The sequence below is a fragment of the Austrofundulus limnaeus genome, unplaced genomic scaffold, assembly GCF_001266775.1.
Source record: "Austrofundulus limnaeus strain Quisiro unplaced genomic scaffold, Austrofundulus_limnaeus-1.0 Scaffold99, whole genome shotgun sequence".
NCBI lineage: Eukaryota > Metazoa > Chordata > Actinopteri > Cyprinodontiformes > Rivulidae > Austrofundulus > Austrofundulus limnaeus.
Window position 1 is genome coordinate 35,865 of NW_013952501.1, and position 17,313 is coordinate 53,177.

At 39.9% G+C, this 17,313-nt stretch overlaps 1 protein-coding gene across 3 annotated transcripts in view; it reads right to left on the reverse strand.

Moving 5' to 3' along the window:
• The window catches only part of cabp4 (calcium binding protein 4), a 39,707-nt gene extending 23,887 nt beyond the window's left edge, over positions 1-15,820 (reverse strand). The window contains exons 1-2 of one of the 3 annotated variants that reach the window (XM_014013189.1): positions 15,512-15,820; positions 618-677 (exon numbers count right to left, since the gene is read on the reverse strand). In XM_014013189.1, coding sequence (XP_013868643.1) covers positions 618-676 — 59 coding nt within the window. In that variant the 5' untranslated portion in view covers position 677; positions 15,512-15,820. Of the gene's footprint in view, positions 1-617; positions 678-7,001; positions 7,021-7,655; positions 7,674-15,511 lie in introns of those variants that run through there. The other 2 variants (XM_014013188.1, XM_014013190.1) reach the window with 2 other exon arrangements.
• Between the last annotated feature and the right edge of the window lie 1,493 nt (positions 15,821-17,313).

Consider the following 17,313-nt stretch of genomic DNA (forward strand, 5'->3'; position numbering starts at 1 on the left):
CAACAGAACCAAGCAGATTAGCTAGATGGATGATAGATGGATGGATGATGGATGGATGATGGATGGATGATGGATGGATGGAGGATGGATGATGGATGGATGATGGATGGATGATAGATGGATGTCAGATGGATGGATGATGGATGGATGATGGATGGATGATAGATGGATGAACACACCTCTACAAAGTTTTTCAGACTGGACTCATTTTAAAATGATTTCAGTAAAGTCCTTGAACACTCAGCATTCAGACAGCCTTTCCACAGAAAATYCAATTTCTCTAGTTGTTTCTAACACTTCCACAAAACCCCACTTTAAAAGTTTTGAACTCTTTATTTTAGGCTGACTACTGATAGAAGAAAAAAAAAACAGCCGTGGTTGGAAAAAATTACTTACATTTTTTCAAAATTGGCGTTTTCTACTCAAAGTTTGGATTTTTTTCCCCCCAAGGCTGATAGTCTACTACTTGTTAACTACTGTGAAAGAAATAACATTAAATAAAAGAAAGTTTTCTGTCACAGCTTCAATGACTGTTATGCCCGATGAGAGTTTACTGTTCACAGTTGCCTCAGCTGAAATGTGTTTCTGACTTCATCCTATTAGTCTTCCTCACTGACCTGGCAGCAGACGGTGGTCTGCTGTCTGCTGGTGCGCTCTTTGCACTTTTCACAGACATCCTGGCAAAAATACAAACACAGGAAGATGTCAAAAGCAGCATGGAAGCAAATGATTAATGCTCAACAGTGAGGTTCAATACAATGCAGATTTTTTAGAAGTGCAGCAGCCAGACGAATTAACTTCCTTTCTCATGAAGAACAAGCTGTAAACACACTAAAGCTCCTATAACCAACATGGAAGCATGTGGGTTCCATTTCACAACTTAAGCTGAAAAGTGAAGCCAGCATGAAAAGCAATGACATGTTCACCTTATTTAGAATATGCTGTACATCACTGATGCAAAGTATAGAAACAACTTCTTCAAATGTCCACTAGACTGAATTTAAAGGAAGCACAAATTAAGTGTAAAATTAAAAATGAGCCATTTGATAAAAACAAGTCTTGCTGCCATGAAACATTTAGCTATTTAGATAACACTGCTTTCCTTTGTGTGCTCCAATTACAGGGGGGTCACACTCTTAAGCCTCCCTGGTAAGGTCTATTCAGGGGTCCTGGAGAGGAGGGTCCGTCGGATAGTCGAACCTCGGATTCAGGAAGAGCAGTGTGGTTTTCGTCCTGGTCGTGGAACACTGGACCAGCTRTACACCCTCAGCAGGGTCCTGGAGGGTGCATGGGAGTTCGCCCAACCTGTCTACATGTGTTTTGTGGACTTGGAGAAGGCGTTCGACCGTGTCCCAAGGGGGGCCTTGTGGGGGGTTCTCCGGGAGTATGGGGTACCGGGCCACTTGATACGGGCTGTCAGGTCCTTGTACGACCGGTGTCAGAGTCTGGTTCGCATTGCCGGCAGTAAGTCGGGCTCATTTCCGGTGAGGGTTGGACTCCGCCAAGGCTGCCCTTTGTCACCGATTCTGTTCATTACTTTCATGGACAGAATTTCTAGGCGCAGCCGAGGTGTTGAGGGGATCCGTTTTGGTGGCCTTAGGATCGCATCTCTGCTTTTTGCGGATGATGTGGTCCTGTTGGCTTCATCGGAGCGAGATCTGCAGCTCTCGCTGGAGCGGTTCGCGGCCGAGTGCGAAGCGGCTGGGATGAAGCTCAGTGCCTCCAAATCCGAGGCCATGGTCTTGAGCCGGAAAAGGGCAGAGTGCCTTCTCCGGGTCAGGGGGGTCGCCCTGTCTCAAGTGGAGGAGTTTAAGTATCTGGYGATCTTATTCACGAATGGGGGAAGAASAYAGCGGGAGATCGACAGGCGGATTGGCGCAGCGTCTGCTGTAAAGCGGGCGCTGTACCGGTCCGTCGTGGTGAAGAGAGAGCTGAGTCAGAAAGCGAAGCTCTCGATTTACCGGTCGATCGTAGGAACGTATTCCTACCCTCATCTATGGTCATGAGCTTTGGGTCATGACCGAAAGAACGAGGTCCCGGATACAAGCGGCCGAAATGGGTTTCCTCCGCAGGGTGGCTGGGCTCTCCCTTAGAGATAGGGTGAGAAGCTCGGTCATCCGGGAGGGACTCAGAGTAGAGCCGCTGCTCCTCCACGTCGAGAGGAGCCAGTTGAGGTGGCTCGGGCATCTGGTAAGGATGCCTCCTGGACGCCTCCCTGGTGAGGTATTCCGGGCACGTCCCACCGGGAGGAGGCCCCGAGGAAGACCCAGGACACGCTGGAGGGACTATGTCTCTCGGCTGGCCTGGGAACGCCTTGGAGTTCCCCCGGAGGAGCTGGAAGAAGTGGCTGGGGAGAGGGAGGTCTGGGCCTCCCTTCTGAAGCTGCTGCCCCCGCGACCCGACCCCGGATAGGCGGAAGAAAATGGATGGATGGATGGATGGATGGATGCTTTCCTTTGATGGTGATAAACAGCTGTAATGGAAAATYAAAACAGAGTGGGGTTGGTTAGATGAACGTGGAGAGAAGGAAACGTGAGAAGCCATGAATGACAGTTTTTGTGAGGAGGAGGAGAAGGAGGAGTTACAGCTGTCTTTTTGAGCAGCAGATTAATGTTCTGTCATGAACCTGTGTTGTGAGTGCCACTGTCTGATGAAGAACAGCCACTTTTGACGAAGATATTAAAAAAAAACTTCACTCCAACCATCCCACATCCTAAAAAAAAGGTGTTGCAAAGACAGACACCCTGAGATCTGCTCCAGCAGCCACCACTCGGGGCCATGTTGGTTGTAATGAGAATACAAAACGAACAGCAGCCTGTCCCCTAAATTACTGTTGACCATTTAATGAGCCTCTGTCGAATGAACCACCATCCTGACTCCCACCGGGGCCGGACAAAATGTGCCGTGACTGGATACTGATTGCCTGTCTGCCACGCTCCTAATCAATGAGTGTGTGTATGATCCATGCTGATTGTAACATGCTTAGAGAGTGTTAAGCTGATTGAGTGTGGAGGAGGGGCATCTTTATGTAAGGTCCTCCTAACGGTGTTGGCATTCTTTTACAGGAAGGAAGTCAGAGAAAAATGTTCAAATTATTATGAACATGGACACTTTTGGATGAAAAATGGATGGTCCAGCATTTTTTTAATGCGTTCAGATCACCTGCTGCCTTTCATGTCAGAGTTTTGAACTTATGCTACAAAAAATGACTGGTCGCCATTTGGATCAAACCTAGAACATAAAGAGCGCGTTGTCATGAGATGTCATGTGATGTTATGTAATGTCATGTGATGCCATTTGATGTTGGGTAATGTCATGAGATTTCATGTAATGTCATCTGATGTCATTCATTGTCATGTAATGTCATGAAATCTCATTTGATGTCATGTAATATCTTGAAATGTCATGTGATGTCATGTAATGCCATATGTCATGAGATGTCATGTGATGTCATATAATGTCATGAAATGTCATGTAATGTCATATAATGTCATATAATGTCATGTGATGTCATGTAATGTCATATGTCATGTGATGTCATGTAATGTCATTTAATGTCATATAATGTCATGCAATGTCATGTGATGTCATGTAATGTCATGTAATGTCATGTGATGTCAAATAATGTCATGTAATGTCATACAGTATAATGTCATGTAATGTCATGTCAAATAATGTCATTTAATGTCATGTAAAGTCATGTAATGCCACGTAATGTCATATAATGTCATGTAATGTCATGTGATGTCATGTGATGTCATGTAATGTCATATAATGTCATGTAATGTCATGTGATGTCATGTGATGTCATGTAATGTCATGTAATGTCATATAATGTCATGTAATGTCATGTAATGTCATGTAATGTCATATAATGTCATGTTATGTCATGTGATATCGTGATGTCACGCTCACAGTCTGTATTCTGAGTGACTCAACCACAACTAAAATAAATGTTAGGATAATATCTGTAAAAATCAATTCCRTGATCCATTTTTGTGTTGACTACTATTGATTAGCCTTGAATTGGGGTTACTTTCAGTTATTTAGTTGGAGATGTACATCTTATTTTTATTTTCTGAATGTTTCAAATAAAATATTTTGCCAACAAACATGTTCCAACAGTTAATGCTATAATTTTAGGCAAAGATCTTTGTGCAAGGAAAGTTTTAGTCCAATATCTGTAAAAACTGACTAAATTATAGTAACAAAAGTAATTTCTCTGTCAAACATTTTGAATTTGGATTGGCTTTTGAAGATTAATCAACTGTACGCTCAAAAATATCCCCTAAAAGTTTCAATAAAATCCAATCATAATAAAAATTAGTCAGTTGTGGTTGTACATACAATAATTACTTCATGACAGTTTCATAAAGTTTGTAATAGCTTCTACTTTTATGAAACATTCCTGCTCCARGTGTGAGTGAATCATATCTGCACATTCTCTACAGACTGACTGCCTGAAGAATTGTTCTCATCTCCTCGCACAACTCCCATCAGGATAAACAAACACACCCACCAGAACAGCCGGTACACACACGCATGCACAAACATGCGTGTTTTGCTCCACAGACTGAGCAGCTCGGTCGGCGCCTTCAGCTCCCCCTCCCTCAGCGGCCAATTGCTGCCAATCACCCAGCCGACACCAGCAATTTTAGCTGCTAATCGCTCTAATTGAGGTAATGAAACGCGGGGCCAGGTGGACTGGGCGAAAACAAACATGGCTGACGTGAATGCAGCTGAAGATGGCTGGGAGCTGCTCGGTACCAGAGTGGAGCTGCCGGCAGCGTCAGGGGTTGAAACATACTTCTGAATTCTAATTTTATGTTTGCAAAAAGCCATTGGAGTTAAGAACGGAGGGATTCAGTCCTGCAGCAGTGGATCCCCCATCCCCCCCACACACACACGTGTCATCATTCACTGTTATCTTTGTATTAGTGGTTTGATGAAACAATTATTTGCAGCATCTYGATGTGAATCTGCATCAACAGGCACACAGTCACAATGATTACACTGATTGCCATGACAGCACAAGGACACCTGAATCCAGTTGCTCAAATTTCAGYTCGTGCACGACAATAAAACGTGCAACTTTTTGACGTTTACTTCAGGATGTTCTTGTGTGGATGCTGGCTTACTGGTGATGAAAATAGAGTTCGTGACAGTTTTGAGTAAAAAATAAAAAACAACAAAGCCTCTTTTTTTACACAGTCAGGAAAGGAGCAGTCAAGACTAGTTTTGTGATTTATCACAACACTTGTTCTAGGTTCTGTTCTCTAAGGTGCTCCTTATCAGAGTGTTTGGAGYACTTCTGCACAGAYAAAACTTTTCATACTTACAAAGYCAGCAAATCGAGCTTCATGTCTACCTCAGAACCAACAAAAATTACTTCTATTTCACTGAAGAAAATAAAAGGTACAAAAGTTTGCAAATCAGCATTTCTTTTATGACATTGTATGTAATGCTGCACAGACACATGATTTTTTTTCCAGTTTTTGTCATTATTAATAAATATTAACTTAAAATGACTGGTTCAAAGTTTTATTCTACGTGAAAATATTTACTTTTAATGGCTTGTTTATTGTTAATGCCCTTGTAAAATGTACATAATTGCATATTTAAGTAGGCCCAGTCTTATGGGAAAAACATGTCCCATCTGTGCCCTAACAGGTAGTCTGAAAGATCACAGTGGATATAGAAAAACAACTCCATTCATTTTGTTAACTATTTATTGAAACTTATTTATATTTAAAACTATGAAGCAAAACAGCAGCAATTAAGCRTGTTTTATACTTCGAGTCYCAWGTCTTGTTCCCGCTGCTGAGTTASAAAAAATTGCTTAACTTCCCTCTGCTCTCCTGCCATCCCCCAGGGACATCCATCGTGTTCGTTGCCCCCAGTCAGAACTCTGCGACAAGGACTTTGTGTCTCAGAGCGTGTGATTGGTTAGAAATGTGTGGGTTTGTTCATGAGGAGCAACACAGCGCTGATGAGCAGGACCAGAGCAGATCTGCCTTCTGCYGGTTTTGTTTWAAATTATTATTTTTTGTTTGAAGCCTGAAAAGAACWAGAAGAGCAGCTCCTATTGAACATGAACATGCAGCTGATGTCCACGTCTTTTTTCTATCACCACCGTTATTTAAAAAAAACATTATTTTTCCCTCTGCAGACTCTTCAGCCAACACAACATTGATCGTTGATCATTGTCGGTTGAAAAAAAATCAATATCCAACCATCATCATTGTTGTTTATAAACTTATATGAGCTGTGGGAGGGCAGAATGAGGAATTATGAACATTTATGGCCCGCTGCGTCTTCAGCCCATTTATACTCGWTCAGGAAAAACACGTTTGAAATGACACAATCACAGCACCGCTAAACTAGTCAGAAATAAATGCTTTTTCTTCAAACTGAGGTTGTTCAAAGAGCTATCTGCAACAGGTAAGATGTTGTTGATAAGCTTTTCACAGAACCACGCTTCAAAAGATCAGAAGTGTCCCCTCAGCAGGTTAACAGTTTGGGTAAAGCTTTACGCAGTGACAACACAAAACACCACTGTTCAGTTTACAAAAGAGTCACAGCCACCAGATTTTCCAGCTCAGTTATATTACTCTGTTGAACCAAACTCATTAATCAAATGTCAAACTGCATCACTGCATATGCCGATTGGGCAGTTCTGTGGTGAGCTTGATTAAACAAACAATTTATTACATGATGTAAAAATTCTTAAACAACTGTTTTTTTTAATGCAAACAGCAAAAGAAAACAAAGTCGCTGAGCCAGGAGACCAACACTTTCAGGATAATTGCAAATTTTAAACACTTCTACACATATTTCTCTGGTGATAGACATGAAAAACATAATAAACGAGTTGATCAGTGTGATCTAGTGTCATGTTTTAGGGAGAGGAGATTCAAAAAGCAGGAAAAATTTGAAGTAAAACCTCCATTTAGTAAATTACGAGTGAATTAGTGAATCGTGACTCAGTCATCTTTATTTACCTGCTGTTCAGTCAGTAAAACCGTCACACTGTTCCTGATCCGTAAACAAGTGATGGTGATCACGTCACGTGTGGCTCTGCTTTATTTTCACCCGTTTTCACACCTTTGCTTTCTGCTCCAGCTTTCCCCCCCCCTGCTCCTTTCACATCACGGAGCCAAAATTAGACACTTACAGAGTCATTARAGACTGGAAACACAACGAGAACAAAGGGATCTGTGTTGAAAATCTTACAAACAGTAATTCCTCTCGTGGTTTTAAGTTTTCTCTGACTTCGCTCGTTTCCTCCTCCAGTTGGAGGCCAGCCTGAGCTAAAGTCAGAGAGCACTGTAGCAAGCAACAGGGACACAAATATTGAACCGTAACAAACAGGAGCGGAAGTCTGGCCATCTGTTGGTGCAGCAGAACGTAGTCAAGATCCAGATAATCAAATATTAGATAGCTGAGAGGAAATGCCTGTCAGTGTCGTTAGAGTGCGGGGGCTGCTTCCAGAGGGTTCTGGACTAACTACAAATGAGCCATCGATGATTCAAGCTGAATTATTAAGCAGCGTTGAGTAAACCAAGTTAACACCTCACCATTAATCATTTCAACAGCAAAATGATCAGAGAGCATTATCTAAGAAAAAAGAAAGAAAAATAATAAAGTTAGCTTACTTAGAGAGCTCTTCTTTCTTGTTGTYGGTGACAGATGTCGATGAAGAGTATCTTACCTAATGTGAGGATTATATGATGAGAGGTGATTATCCAGCTAAATATGTCTGGATTAAAGATGGACCTGGTTCTTCTAGAACAAAAGGGACAACAAGGTCATCACGTGTACAGCTTCAAACAACTCTAATTAAAAAAAAAGTTCATAGCTGTCATTTAGGAACATTGTTCTAATTTTAAATTTCACATTAAACAACAGAAATATTGTGTGTTTCAGCCTGGAAATGTGCAAGGCTGTGCCGTAAGTGCTATGGACAGCTGCTGCCGTCAATATTTATGCTTGCAAATAACCAGAGCATTCCATGTAAATCCCATGTTATAAAAGACACAACAATGTAAAAATATAAAAGCATGAACCAGTGACATTTTTTAAGAATGAAGTTGTTTTAAGATGTTTCAAACTCTGTTTCTCAAAACMGAGATTGTGTGAAAACTATCTAAAACAGGTAAGATAATAGTCATTCATTATTTTTCTGCAGAACATTGTGTGAGCTTCTCTTTAAGAAGTAAAGCAGAAAAAAAATCACAGGGCAGACTTTCAGAAGTACATAACTGCACTAAAAAGAAAAAGAAAAAGAACAGTAAAACACTGGCTTTGGTATCATCCAGATGGCATAATGTTGCTGTTGTTCCCTGAAAATAAGTTCAAGTTTTCAGAGCATGCTGATAAATAGTGTGTGAAAAATTTTATTTTGGTTTGCAAAGTGCAAACAGATTCATGAGRCTAATCAGTTTATGTGAAAAGTCCACACACTGATGCAGAAGATGTGAAAACTTGCCTCTGCATGACTGTCAGGTGTAAATGTGCGTGCGCCACACTCATATAAATATCATGTTCTTTTTTGTATTTTCAGTCTAATATGTTCTCTGTTCACTGATGGATTCTTTRGGTGAATAAAAGATGTTTTGTTTGCACATGTATTGCTAAAARGTCACCAACATGCGAGCTATTTTTGCAGAAAGGACACCGGCGATCCAGTGGGCCAGGTTTGTGTTTAGCTTCAATAACCTCAGTACATGATATCCAGTGTAATTCTGAAGGGGATAAAAGTGACATAAAGGACAAAACCTTTGTCCGAGGACATTAGAGAGGAACACGGCTGAATAAAGTGCGCTCTTTCCCGCWCTGTGGCATTTTGCTTTGCCCTGTAGTCTCTGCCTGAACTTTGTCTCACTTCACTACACAAACCTTCTGCATGACATGCGATTCCAAAGTAAATGTCACTTCTCTCTAAAACGGGTGAAAATAAAATACGAATGCAAAACAGCGAAAGCTTGCATTTTTTTTTTTTGGGGTCGGGTGGTGTTGGGTATATATTTTATATTCTTACCAAAGCAGTTTGATTCTTTCGTGATTAATGAGTCCCTTATAGCTGGAGCAGAAACTATTAGTTGTGTGCGCAACAAAACAAAAACTGCAGGTAAGGCAGAGTCTAATTTTTCTCTGCGTTCTGGCTCCTTCTGCTCACTACGGCAGCGCTGCAGAGGGACTCTGTGGAAGAACCTATTCCCCGGTGCAATCAGACCCTCGTCACGCTCAAATATGCTTACTCTGTCCAACCAAAAGTCCTCCTTTAGCACTTTGATTCTTTCTTTTTTTTWWTWAAYYYGMMGGYAKRTTTTTTTTCTTGCAGCCTTTACCTTCAGAGAAAAAAAGGCCAATAAGAGCAATAATGTGTGTTACACCAGTCAGCTCCCTGTGGAGAGCGGACCTTTGAATTGTTGAGGTAACAGTTTCCAGTCTATTTAAAAAAAGTAACACTGGGTGACGTTTTTGAAGGTTGAGTGTGGCGCGCTCACTAAAGAGGCTGCTTTTCTTCTAATAAAAGATGAACTTCATTTCTGATGCCAAGCAAATCTACAGCTGAGGCGAACAGTGGAGCCTGTTCATGCCTTACATTAACATCTGTCCTGAGTGACTGGATTATATAGAGGTAAATACAAGTGTGAGCCTCTTTGTGCGTAAAGAACGTTATTTATTTTTTATTTTTTTGATAATTTCATTGAGGCCCTGTTTACACATGAACAATCTCTGCAAATGCTGTGCATGTTTCTGTACAATACCTGGTTGTACCCTCTTAGAACTACTGTCGAGGTGGTTCTGAAAGCGTGCTTGGAACCGGAAATGGAGGCACATTTGGCTGAGGCGAGGGCATGACACAGTAACACATTTCATACCAAGAACTGTCTAATTTCAATCAAATTACCCTTAATGTTTAATGCAAGGTCTGAACAGTATCCGTGCGGGATTTGAACCCAGAATGCAGGCTAACAGTGGAAGCRCAAAATAAAACTAATTTATTAAATAAATAAAAAGCAGATGTGGCGGCAATAAAGTTACACGAAACACGAGGAGCAGGTGGCGACTGAGACTGAAGGCAAAACTATGCAATGAACCAGCAAGGAAGTGGTGGTGAGGGACCGGTTAAATGTAAATAGAAAGAGAGAGAAGATGGGCAACACCCTGGAGTGAGGCTGAGGGGGAACTGAGAAACTGAGACAAGAGGAAAGGAGCTAAACTAACATGTACACAGATAATATAAAAAATTCACACAAAAGAAGCAAAGAAATAATTAAACCAAAACACACAGACCATGACAAACAGGGCTTGATTTTTTTCTTTACTGACTCATTATTTTAATGAAAGTAAGAACACCATGTTTTGATAGGAACTCTGGGATTTCACCAGGCCCTGGTGAGGGGACGAGGAGACTTTCTGTATTTTTATGGMTATAGATTTCATTTGGGCTCCTGGGGAAGTACAGACAGTTTGACGTCTGGCTGCTTTCTCCTGGGACAATCCTGGCATCACGCTTCATTAACCGCATCCTGCTGAATTCTGAGGCATCAGCTTCTGTCATTTTTGCATCAACGTCTTGTGAAAATATGTGTATGTAATGCGAAATTGAATAAACCGTTAAAGAAAACACTTTTTTTGTATCAGCGTTTTGTTTGAAAAAAAAAAAAAACCCTCATCAAATTATTGCTTTTTTTCAAAATTTCGTAACACAAACTGTGCTTACAGTATATATGCTGATGCCTAAAGACGTGTCTATYTTCATTCATGGGGAAAGACGAGGGTGAAGATCCAGTTAGCACTCATGCAGCCGGTCAAAAAACTGATGAACTATGCATCTGTATGCCTCAGGAAAAAGAATGTGCYTGCATTTTTCTACCCAAACTCTTGCACAAAGTTTTGTTTCTGTGTCTGTGCCAGAGAGAACCTGACAAACCAACATTATTTCTGTTCTATTGAAACACAAGGGTTAAATATAACAAAGATTTAACTAACAACAATAATTCAAAACTAATGCATTCTCTTATTACTGCTAACGAATCTGAACATCCATTTAAATGCTAAATTGCGAGTCAACATAGGAAAAGAAACACATGGGGGCCAATACTTTTGCAGCCCATTTTAACTAAATCTTTCACAGCATACACAGCAAACTATAGTCTCTTTTGATTTTCACTGGTTTGTCTTGTTCCAGTTGATTTAAGTCTGAGTCAATACAGTCAGTACATGCAAGACTTACRGTATTTATTCATGTATAATAGGATCTCAAGTGTAATACGATCATTTTTCGAGCCTAAAAAGCATAAAAAAAATCTAATCATTAAGGATCTGTGTATAATACTACACTCCATCTTTATGGATGATTTTTAGGGTTAAATTTCTAGTACTTTACATGAATAAATACAGCATGAGCAGCTAATGAGGAAGTAGGAGGTTTTACTCTTGTCTTCCACATCAGCCTTTTGTTTTATTCAATGAACCTGAAGATTTTTCATCAAGCTTCCACGTTTGTTTGCATTCCTGGYTCCAGACTCCTGAAATCATGACAATATTAATCTTACAGTTAACTCATAGAACGAGGAGCTGTTTTAAAGTATGGAATGAGTAACACGTTGTGACACAGAAATTGAAGTTACAAATCACTTTGTTATTAGCTGACAAGGATTAGCTGTTAGCTTGTAATATCCTTTTAGAGAAAAACTCAGTTTTTTCAAACTGAAGTGGGTCAAAGAGTAATGTATACCAGGTAAGATATTAATTGTTCATGATCTTTCCACAGAACCCCACTTAAAAAATTGTATTACTCCTTTAAACTGGGTTTGTCTGGATCATTTAGGACTTTTTACTGAGAGAAAAAAAGCTTTATAGTTAATTTTACATGTATAGTTAAAGAATCGGTCAAAAATTCCATCTTTTTCAAGTTTTATTGAGTAAAAAACAAAGCCTAATTTAAATCCTATGTRCGAGCTTATAGACTAAAACTATCTAAAGTTCTCTCCAATTGTCTTTTATTCACAAAGACYGAGGTGTTTCATCTATCTTTACAATTTCGCAGCTTTTACTGGGGGAAAGTGGATCATTTTTTGGTCAGGCGTTAATGCCAGTTGTAGCCTTGAGCCAATTTTTGTCACGCGTTGCTGCCGTGCATAAAAAAAAAATCCAAACGTGTTTAGTAGGAGTGGGATGTGTGATCATAAATGTCAGCGTTATTTGCTTCTGACTTCTTAAGGAAGCCAGCGAATAGGTGCAGAGTGTTAGTGCGGTGGCTGGATTCTGCAGAGCACTGAAGGTGAGGGAGGCTGAGTGCCGATAAGAGCTGCTGCTCTGTGATCTTTTCTGCCCATCTCTGTGTTGCTTCCTGCGTTTTATAATGGAGATAAGTATAATTGCATGTACTGATAACAAAACAAAACATTCGTCTAGGAGGCCAATCTGGAATTCTCATTATGTAAACAACATCTGGTTCAAGCGACACTTCAATACTTTGAAATGGGGTTGTGTGGAAAAGATATAAATAATTAATATCTCACCTGTTGTAGATAGCACGATTAAAGACCTCGGTTTGGAGAAATATTAAGAACTGATGAACTTAAGTCAATTGAATGTTTTTTAATTAACTCTTTACATGTCTGGAGAGTATTTAYATTCATGGGCTTTGTTTTTATTGAGCACGGACCCACATTTCTAAACTGCATYACATAGATCATGTTCTCCATTTTTTAATTTTTATTTCACGCTTTGTGTAAGGCACCTTTACTCTCATATCGTTTGTTTTCAGTGTTCTACCTCTTCACTTCCTGTGAGGACTGACCTTACGTGAAGAATCTCCAACTCCTGCTATCAAGTAAAAGTGWGAACAGCAACACATTTACCAGAAATTCTGCTGCTTTATGAGTGAAACTGACTTTACTCTTCTCCTCACATCGCGGTTTGAACTGGCTGAAGGCAGTGATGCAGTTTTAAGCAGCGTGCCACATCTTGGATTTATGCAGCTCCTCRGGATATTTTTCCCAGGTCTTGTCTTAAATAAGTATGCATTAACCCATCCTCCAAGRCACTCCTCAGTTTAGAGGTTGAGATTTGTAGTCAGCTGCACCAAACTGGATCAGATGTTCACTAAAAGGGTTTGTGTTGTTGGGGAAACAGCCTGCAGATCCATTCAGTGCAAARGTTTGTAATCGTCCAATCCATTAATTAATGTTTTCTTATCATGTTGATAAGAATGTAATATGAGCCTTCATATCATAACACATGATTGCGTAAAAGGCGWTTCAGCTTTCACATTACAGTTTTTGATTGTTGCCATCTATACTGCAWTTTTAATGCTYTTTTATCCATTCATTTAACAGAACTTCAATCAGTTAATCCTTCAGTTCCTTCAAAAATATTGTTCTTTTTACACTGTCTCAGCATACATACTATTATTTTTTATTATTTTGAGTTTTTAGCTATCAGTCTGCTACTTTTAGTTTTGAGCTGGCTATTGCTACTTTAAGCTTTTAGATAGCCTTTTGATAATTTTAGCCTCAAGCTAGTCTTAAAATTTTTAGCGAAGGTTTTGAGACTTTTAGCTACATTGTGTCCTTTTAGCTCAGGTTCCAGTTTTTTAGGTTTAACTTTAAGTTTCAGCTACTATAGATAGGCACTCATCCTTCACSCTGCATTTTCACAGAAAATTATTTTGTTTCCAATATTTTCACTGTCCAGACTTTAGCTTTACATCATTAGTTTTCCAGGTCAGTCTATATTTTTGCGTTGCTAAAGAAACATCATTACGAAATTGATCGATAGTAAAAATTGTTCTGTTTGTATGCGAGCAAAAGACAGAGGTTGAGGAAGAAAAGACTACTAGAAGGCGTCTTGTGGGTGATGATGTGTTCACTTATTGGTGATCGATGATGTCAAATAAGTTACTAATTGACTGCGTTGTTGCCTCATTAAGCACAGCACGATGTCATGCCAGTGGGCACCGGCTTCAAACCTCACTACAATCACTGCTTCCTCTCTTCGTCGCCTCTTTATTCCTGCTCAGTTTGAGGCCATGTTCTGCGTTTCTGCTCCGTTTGTTGTTGGAGAAAGAGAACAAATTTTCTTTAAATTATGAAAAGAGTTCTGAGAGGATTGTTCTATTTTTTTTTGTATATTTATTTATTTATTCAATCTGAAATTGGGCTTAAACTCTGTGCTGCTAGTTCATTCCTGATATTTGCAGAGCATGTTTCTTTTAGTTGTTCGACTGACTTTATTTATTTATCTTATTTTATTTTATTTTATTTTATTTATTTAGTGAGTCATTCCTAACACACTCTGAGCACTAACAGACTGAACATTTTGGCAAATGAGGTCTTGGGTAAAATGTTTTTTTTCTCCCCCCAAGTAATGCTAGTTTAATTGAATTCTTGTTTTTTTAAATTTCATCTCCCTTTTCTTTCCTAACTTCTTCACTGAAGTCACCTTCACACTCGTGATCTGATGCAGTTGCTCCCCTCCGCTCTGCTTTCACTCCCACCCCTCCTCTGGTTTGCCCTGCCTTTGGGCCACACTCCCCTCCATCACATCCCTCTTCTTGCTCTTTTATTTATGTGACTGTGCTGATGGGGCAAACCCAGGTAGGGATAGATTTTTTTTTGAGTGTGTAAATAAACAAACAAATTTATCACTGACTTCTCGTGTCAAAAATCAAAGTCATTCATCAAAAGCGAAGCAAAAAAAAAGGCAGCGTAAGACAAACGACAAATATTAGTGAAGCAGAAATCGTGGAGAGAAATAAATCGCGAGATCTAATTGGGTCAGTAGCAAATAACGTGACTGCGTTAGTGCTGAGCTGTGCTTCGGAGCTGAAACTGCAGGCTGGTTGGAGCGTCAGCAGGAGAGTAATCCAATCTCATGAGAGATAACGCGAGAAATGAGGTAACCTGGAACCTCCTCCTGGTCCAGGTCTCAGCTCTGAGCAGTAACTGTGGGAACACACGACTGAGACCAAAAGAACAGCTAGAAATGACAGAGGGACGTTTTGGGCACGTAAACTTTTCCAAAACGAAAAATAAAAAAAGCTCAATAAACAAAAACATTAAATAACACATCTTTCCTGAGGAAATATCCTTCTGTCCACGTATCATTTTGTGTGACAGGGGTCATTCTTTCTTTTGCTGCGCTGCCTGGTTCTGTCACAAAACATTAGAAAAATGACAACTTGTTCAATGTTACTGTTCGTGACTGAAGACTTGTAGAAAAAAAATAGATGTACACCTGTTCTTTTGACGCATGACCTTGCTTTAGAGTTAATGGGATCTGTCTGTAAAAACAACCCTCAGGACAAGAAATGGTAAAGAGGAAATGCTGATGGTATGAAAAACAGGAAGGCAACAATAATATAAGGGAGAGTTCAGAGCGCGTGACAGAGACAAAAAAGGCAGCTTTTTTCCCCCTTTTTTTGTTTGGTCAGAGCAGGAGCCACTCGGGACTTGATAAGAGGACGCAACTTGTGGTGAAAAGAATAATGCACCTTGACAGGACAGGACTCCCTGCCAACAGGACCAATGATCCCTCTCTTCCTCCTCCCCTCCCTTCACCTTCACTGCTCAAAGCAGAGTGATGTGGAGTTCAAGCAGCACCTGTGACACCAACTGCCAGTCCTGGGAAACATCAACAAGCCACCTGTTCAAAAAAAAAAAATGCTCTCACRGACATCCCTCTTCAGTTTCGTCTGACTGATGCTGATTTCAGATCCCATGACTGTTTCTTGTCAGTCCATGAGAAGAATTTAGAGGTCATTCGAACAATTAGAAGAAAATTAGCACCGTTCACATCCTGCCATCATCAGAAAACACACTGCGGCTGCTGCCTTATAAAAAGCTGAAACACCACTTTGCTTAATGGGAGACTAAAAACCTTTAAAAAGAAGAAACAGGCACATTCTCCTCACAGTCATTACCAACAAACAAGCTCTGACTGAACTCAGGGCTTTTGTTGCTGCAGTTTAATAATTTCTATTCTAACTTGATGTTGTGGTGGTTAATAAAGGTTCTCTCAGCACTTTAACCTTGTTCATTGAGACATGTGCCAAAAGCACTGGTTCACTTTTTAAAGACAGCTGGTCATACCATCTTGCAGGCTTTGTTCCTGGCACACGTAGAGAGGTGGAAATGTTCAAACAGGATCCAGGAGTTAGGAGGTTTTAGCTTCCAGATCTCCATCAATCTGAGAGCATCGTGATTCCCAGACTGTAGGACTTCTCCTAATTCACCTTTGTCACTTTTTGCTCTGTAGATTACTGAAGAAATTTATTGGGGTTTGTTTACTTACTGATTTTTAAAACCACCGCACATTCTGTAGTTTTTCTTCGGTGCAACATGATCTATTTTTATAAACTACTGTGTGAATATTTTTGTGATTAAAATGATGATTTTGTGCACAGACTGGTCTGAATGGCTAAACGATATGTAGATGCATGCCTGAAAACATTTACAACTTAAGAGATGGGATTAAAACTTTAGCTGAACAGGAAGAATATCTGAAGACTTGACCCTGGAACGGAGAAGGTGTCCCCAAGTGATGCAATGGCCGTAGGCAGGGTCAGGTCTAGTAGAAGTTGTAAAATTGGACATTTCCTGGATGCTTGGCTGAATGCAAACGAGAGCAATAAATCTGTTTTTCAGTCCAGATCTGTTGGATCTGTGTGGTTTTATGATTCTCTTTAAATACAAACAGTCATATATTGGTGAACTTACAGAAGCTGAGAGCGGACGTTTTCCAAAAGTAATTTTTTCCCATGGTTTTCTCGAGATAACGACAATTTTTTTGTTATGTCATGATAAGTTAATTATGTTGAAAACCATAGAAAATAATTATAAGCGGAAAATGGCAGCTCCTGGCTTCCATGTACATTTTCTGTTTGTTTCTGAACACGTATTTCTCTTCATTACAACACCTGTTATACAGTCAATACATGCAAAAACAATAGATATGTTGACTTTACTTACACATTTGTTTTTAAAAGAAAATGTAAAAATTGCTTTGGATTTACCCAAATCAATTGAGTACAACTAGTTGACATAACTTGGTCAAGTAAAACCAAAACATCTATTATGAGTGTCCTTAAAGTACACACAACTCAGTAAAAATGTCATATTTTTATATAAAACAATTAAAACAATGTTTTTTTACATTTTCTGTGACATTATCACAATCTCTCACTCATTTCTGAACGCTTGTGTGAGGGCGGCTTCATTTATCGCCGTTTCTGTAACCAGGAGGCTGATCTTGGTCTGAATTCTGCCCTCGGACCTGTCCAGCACAGGAGCATAT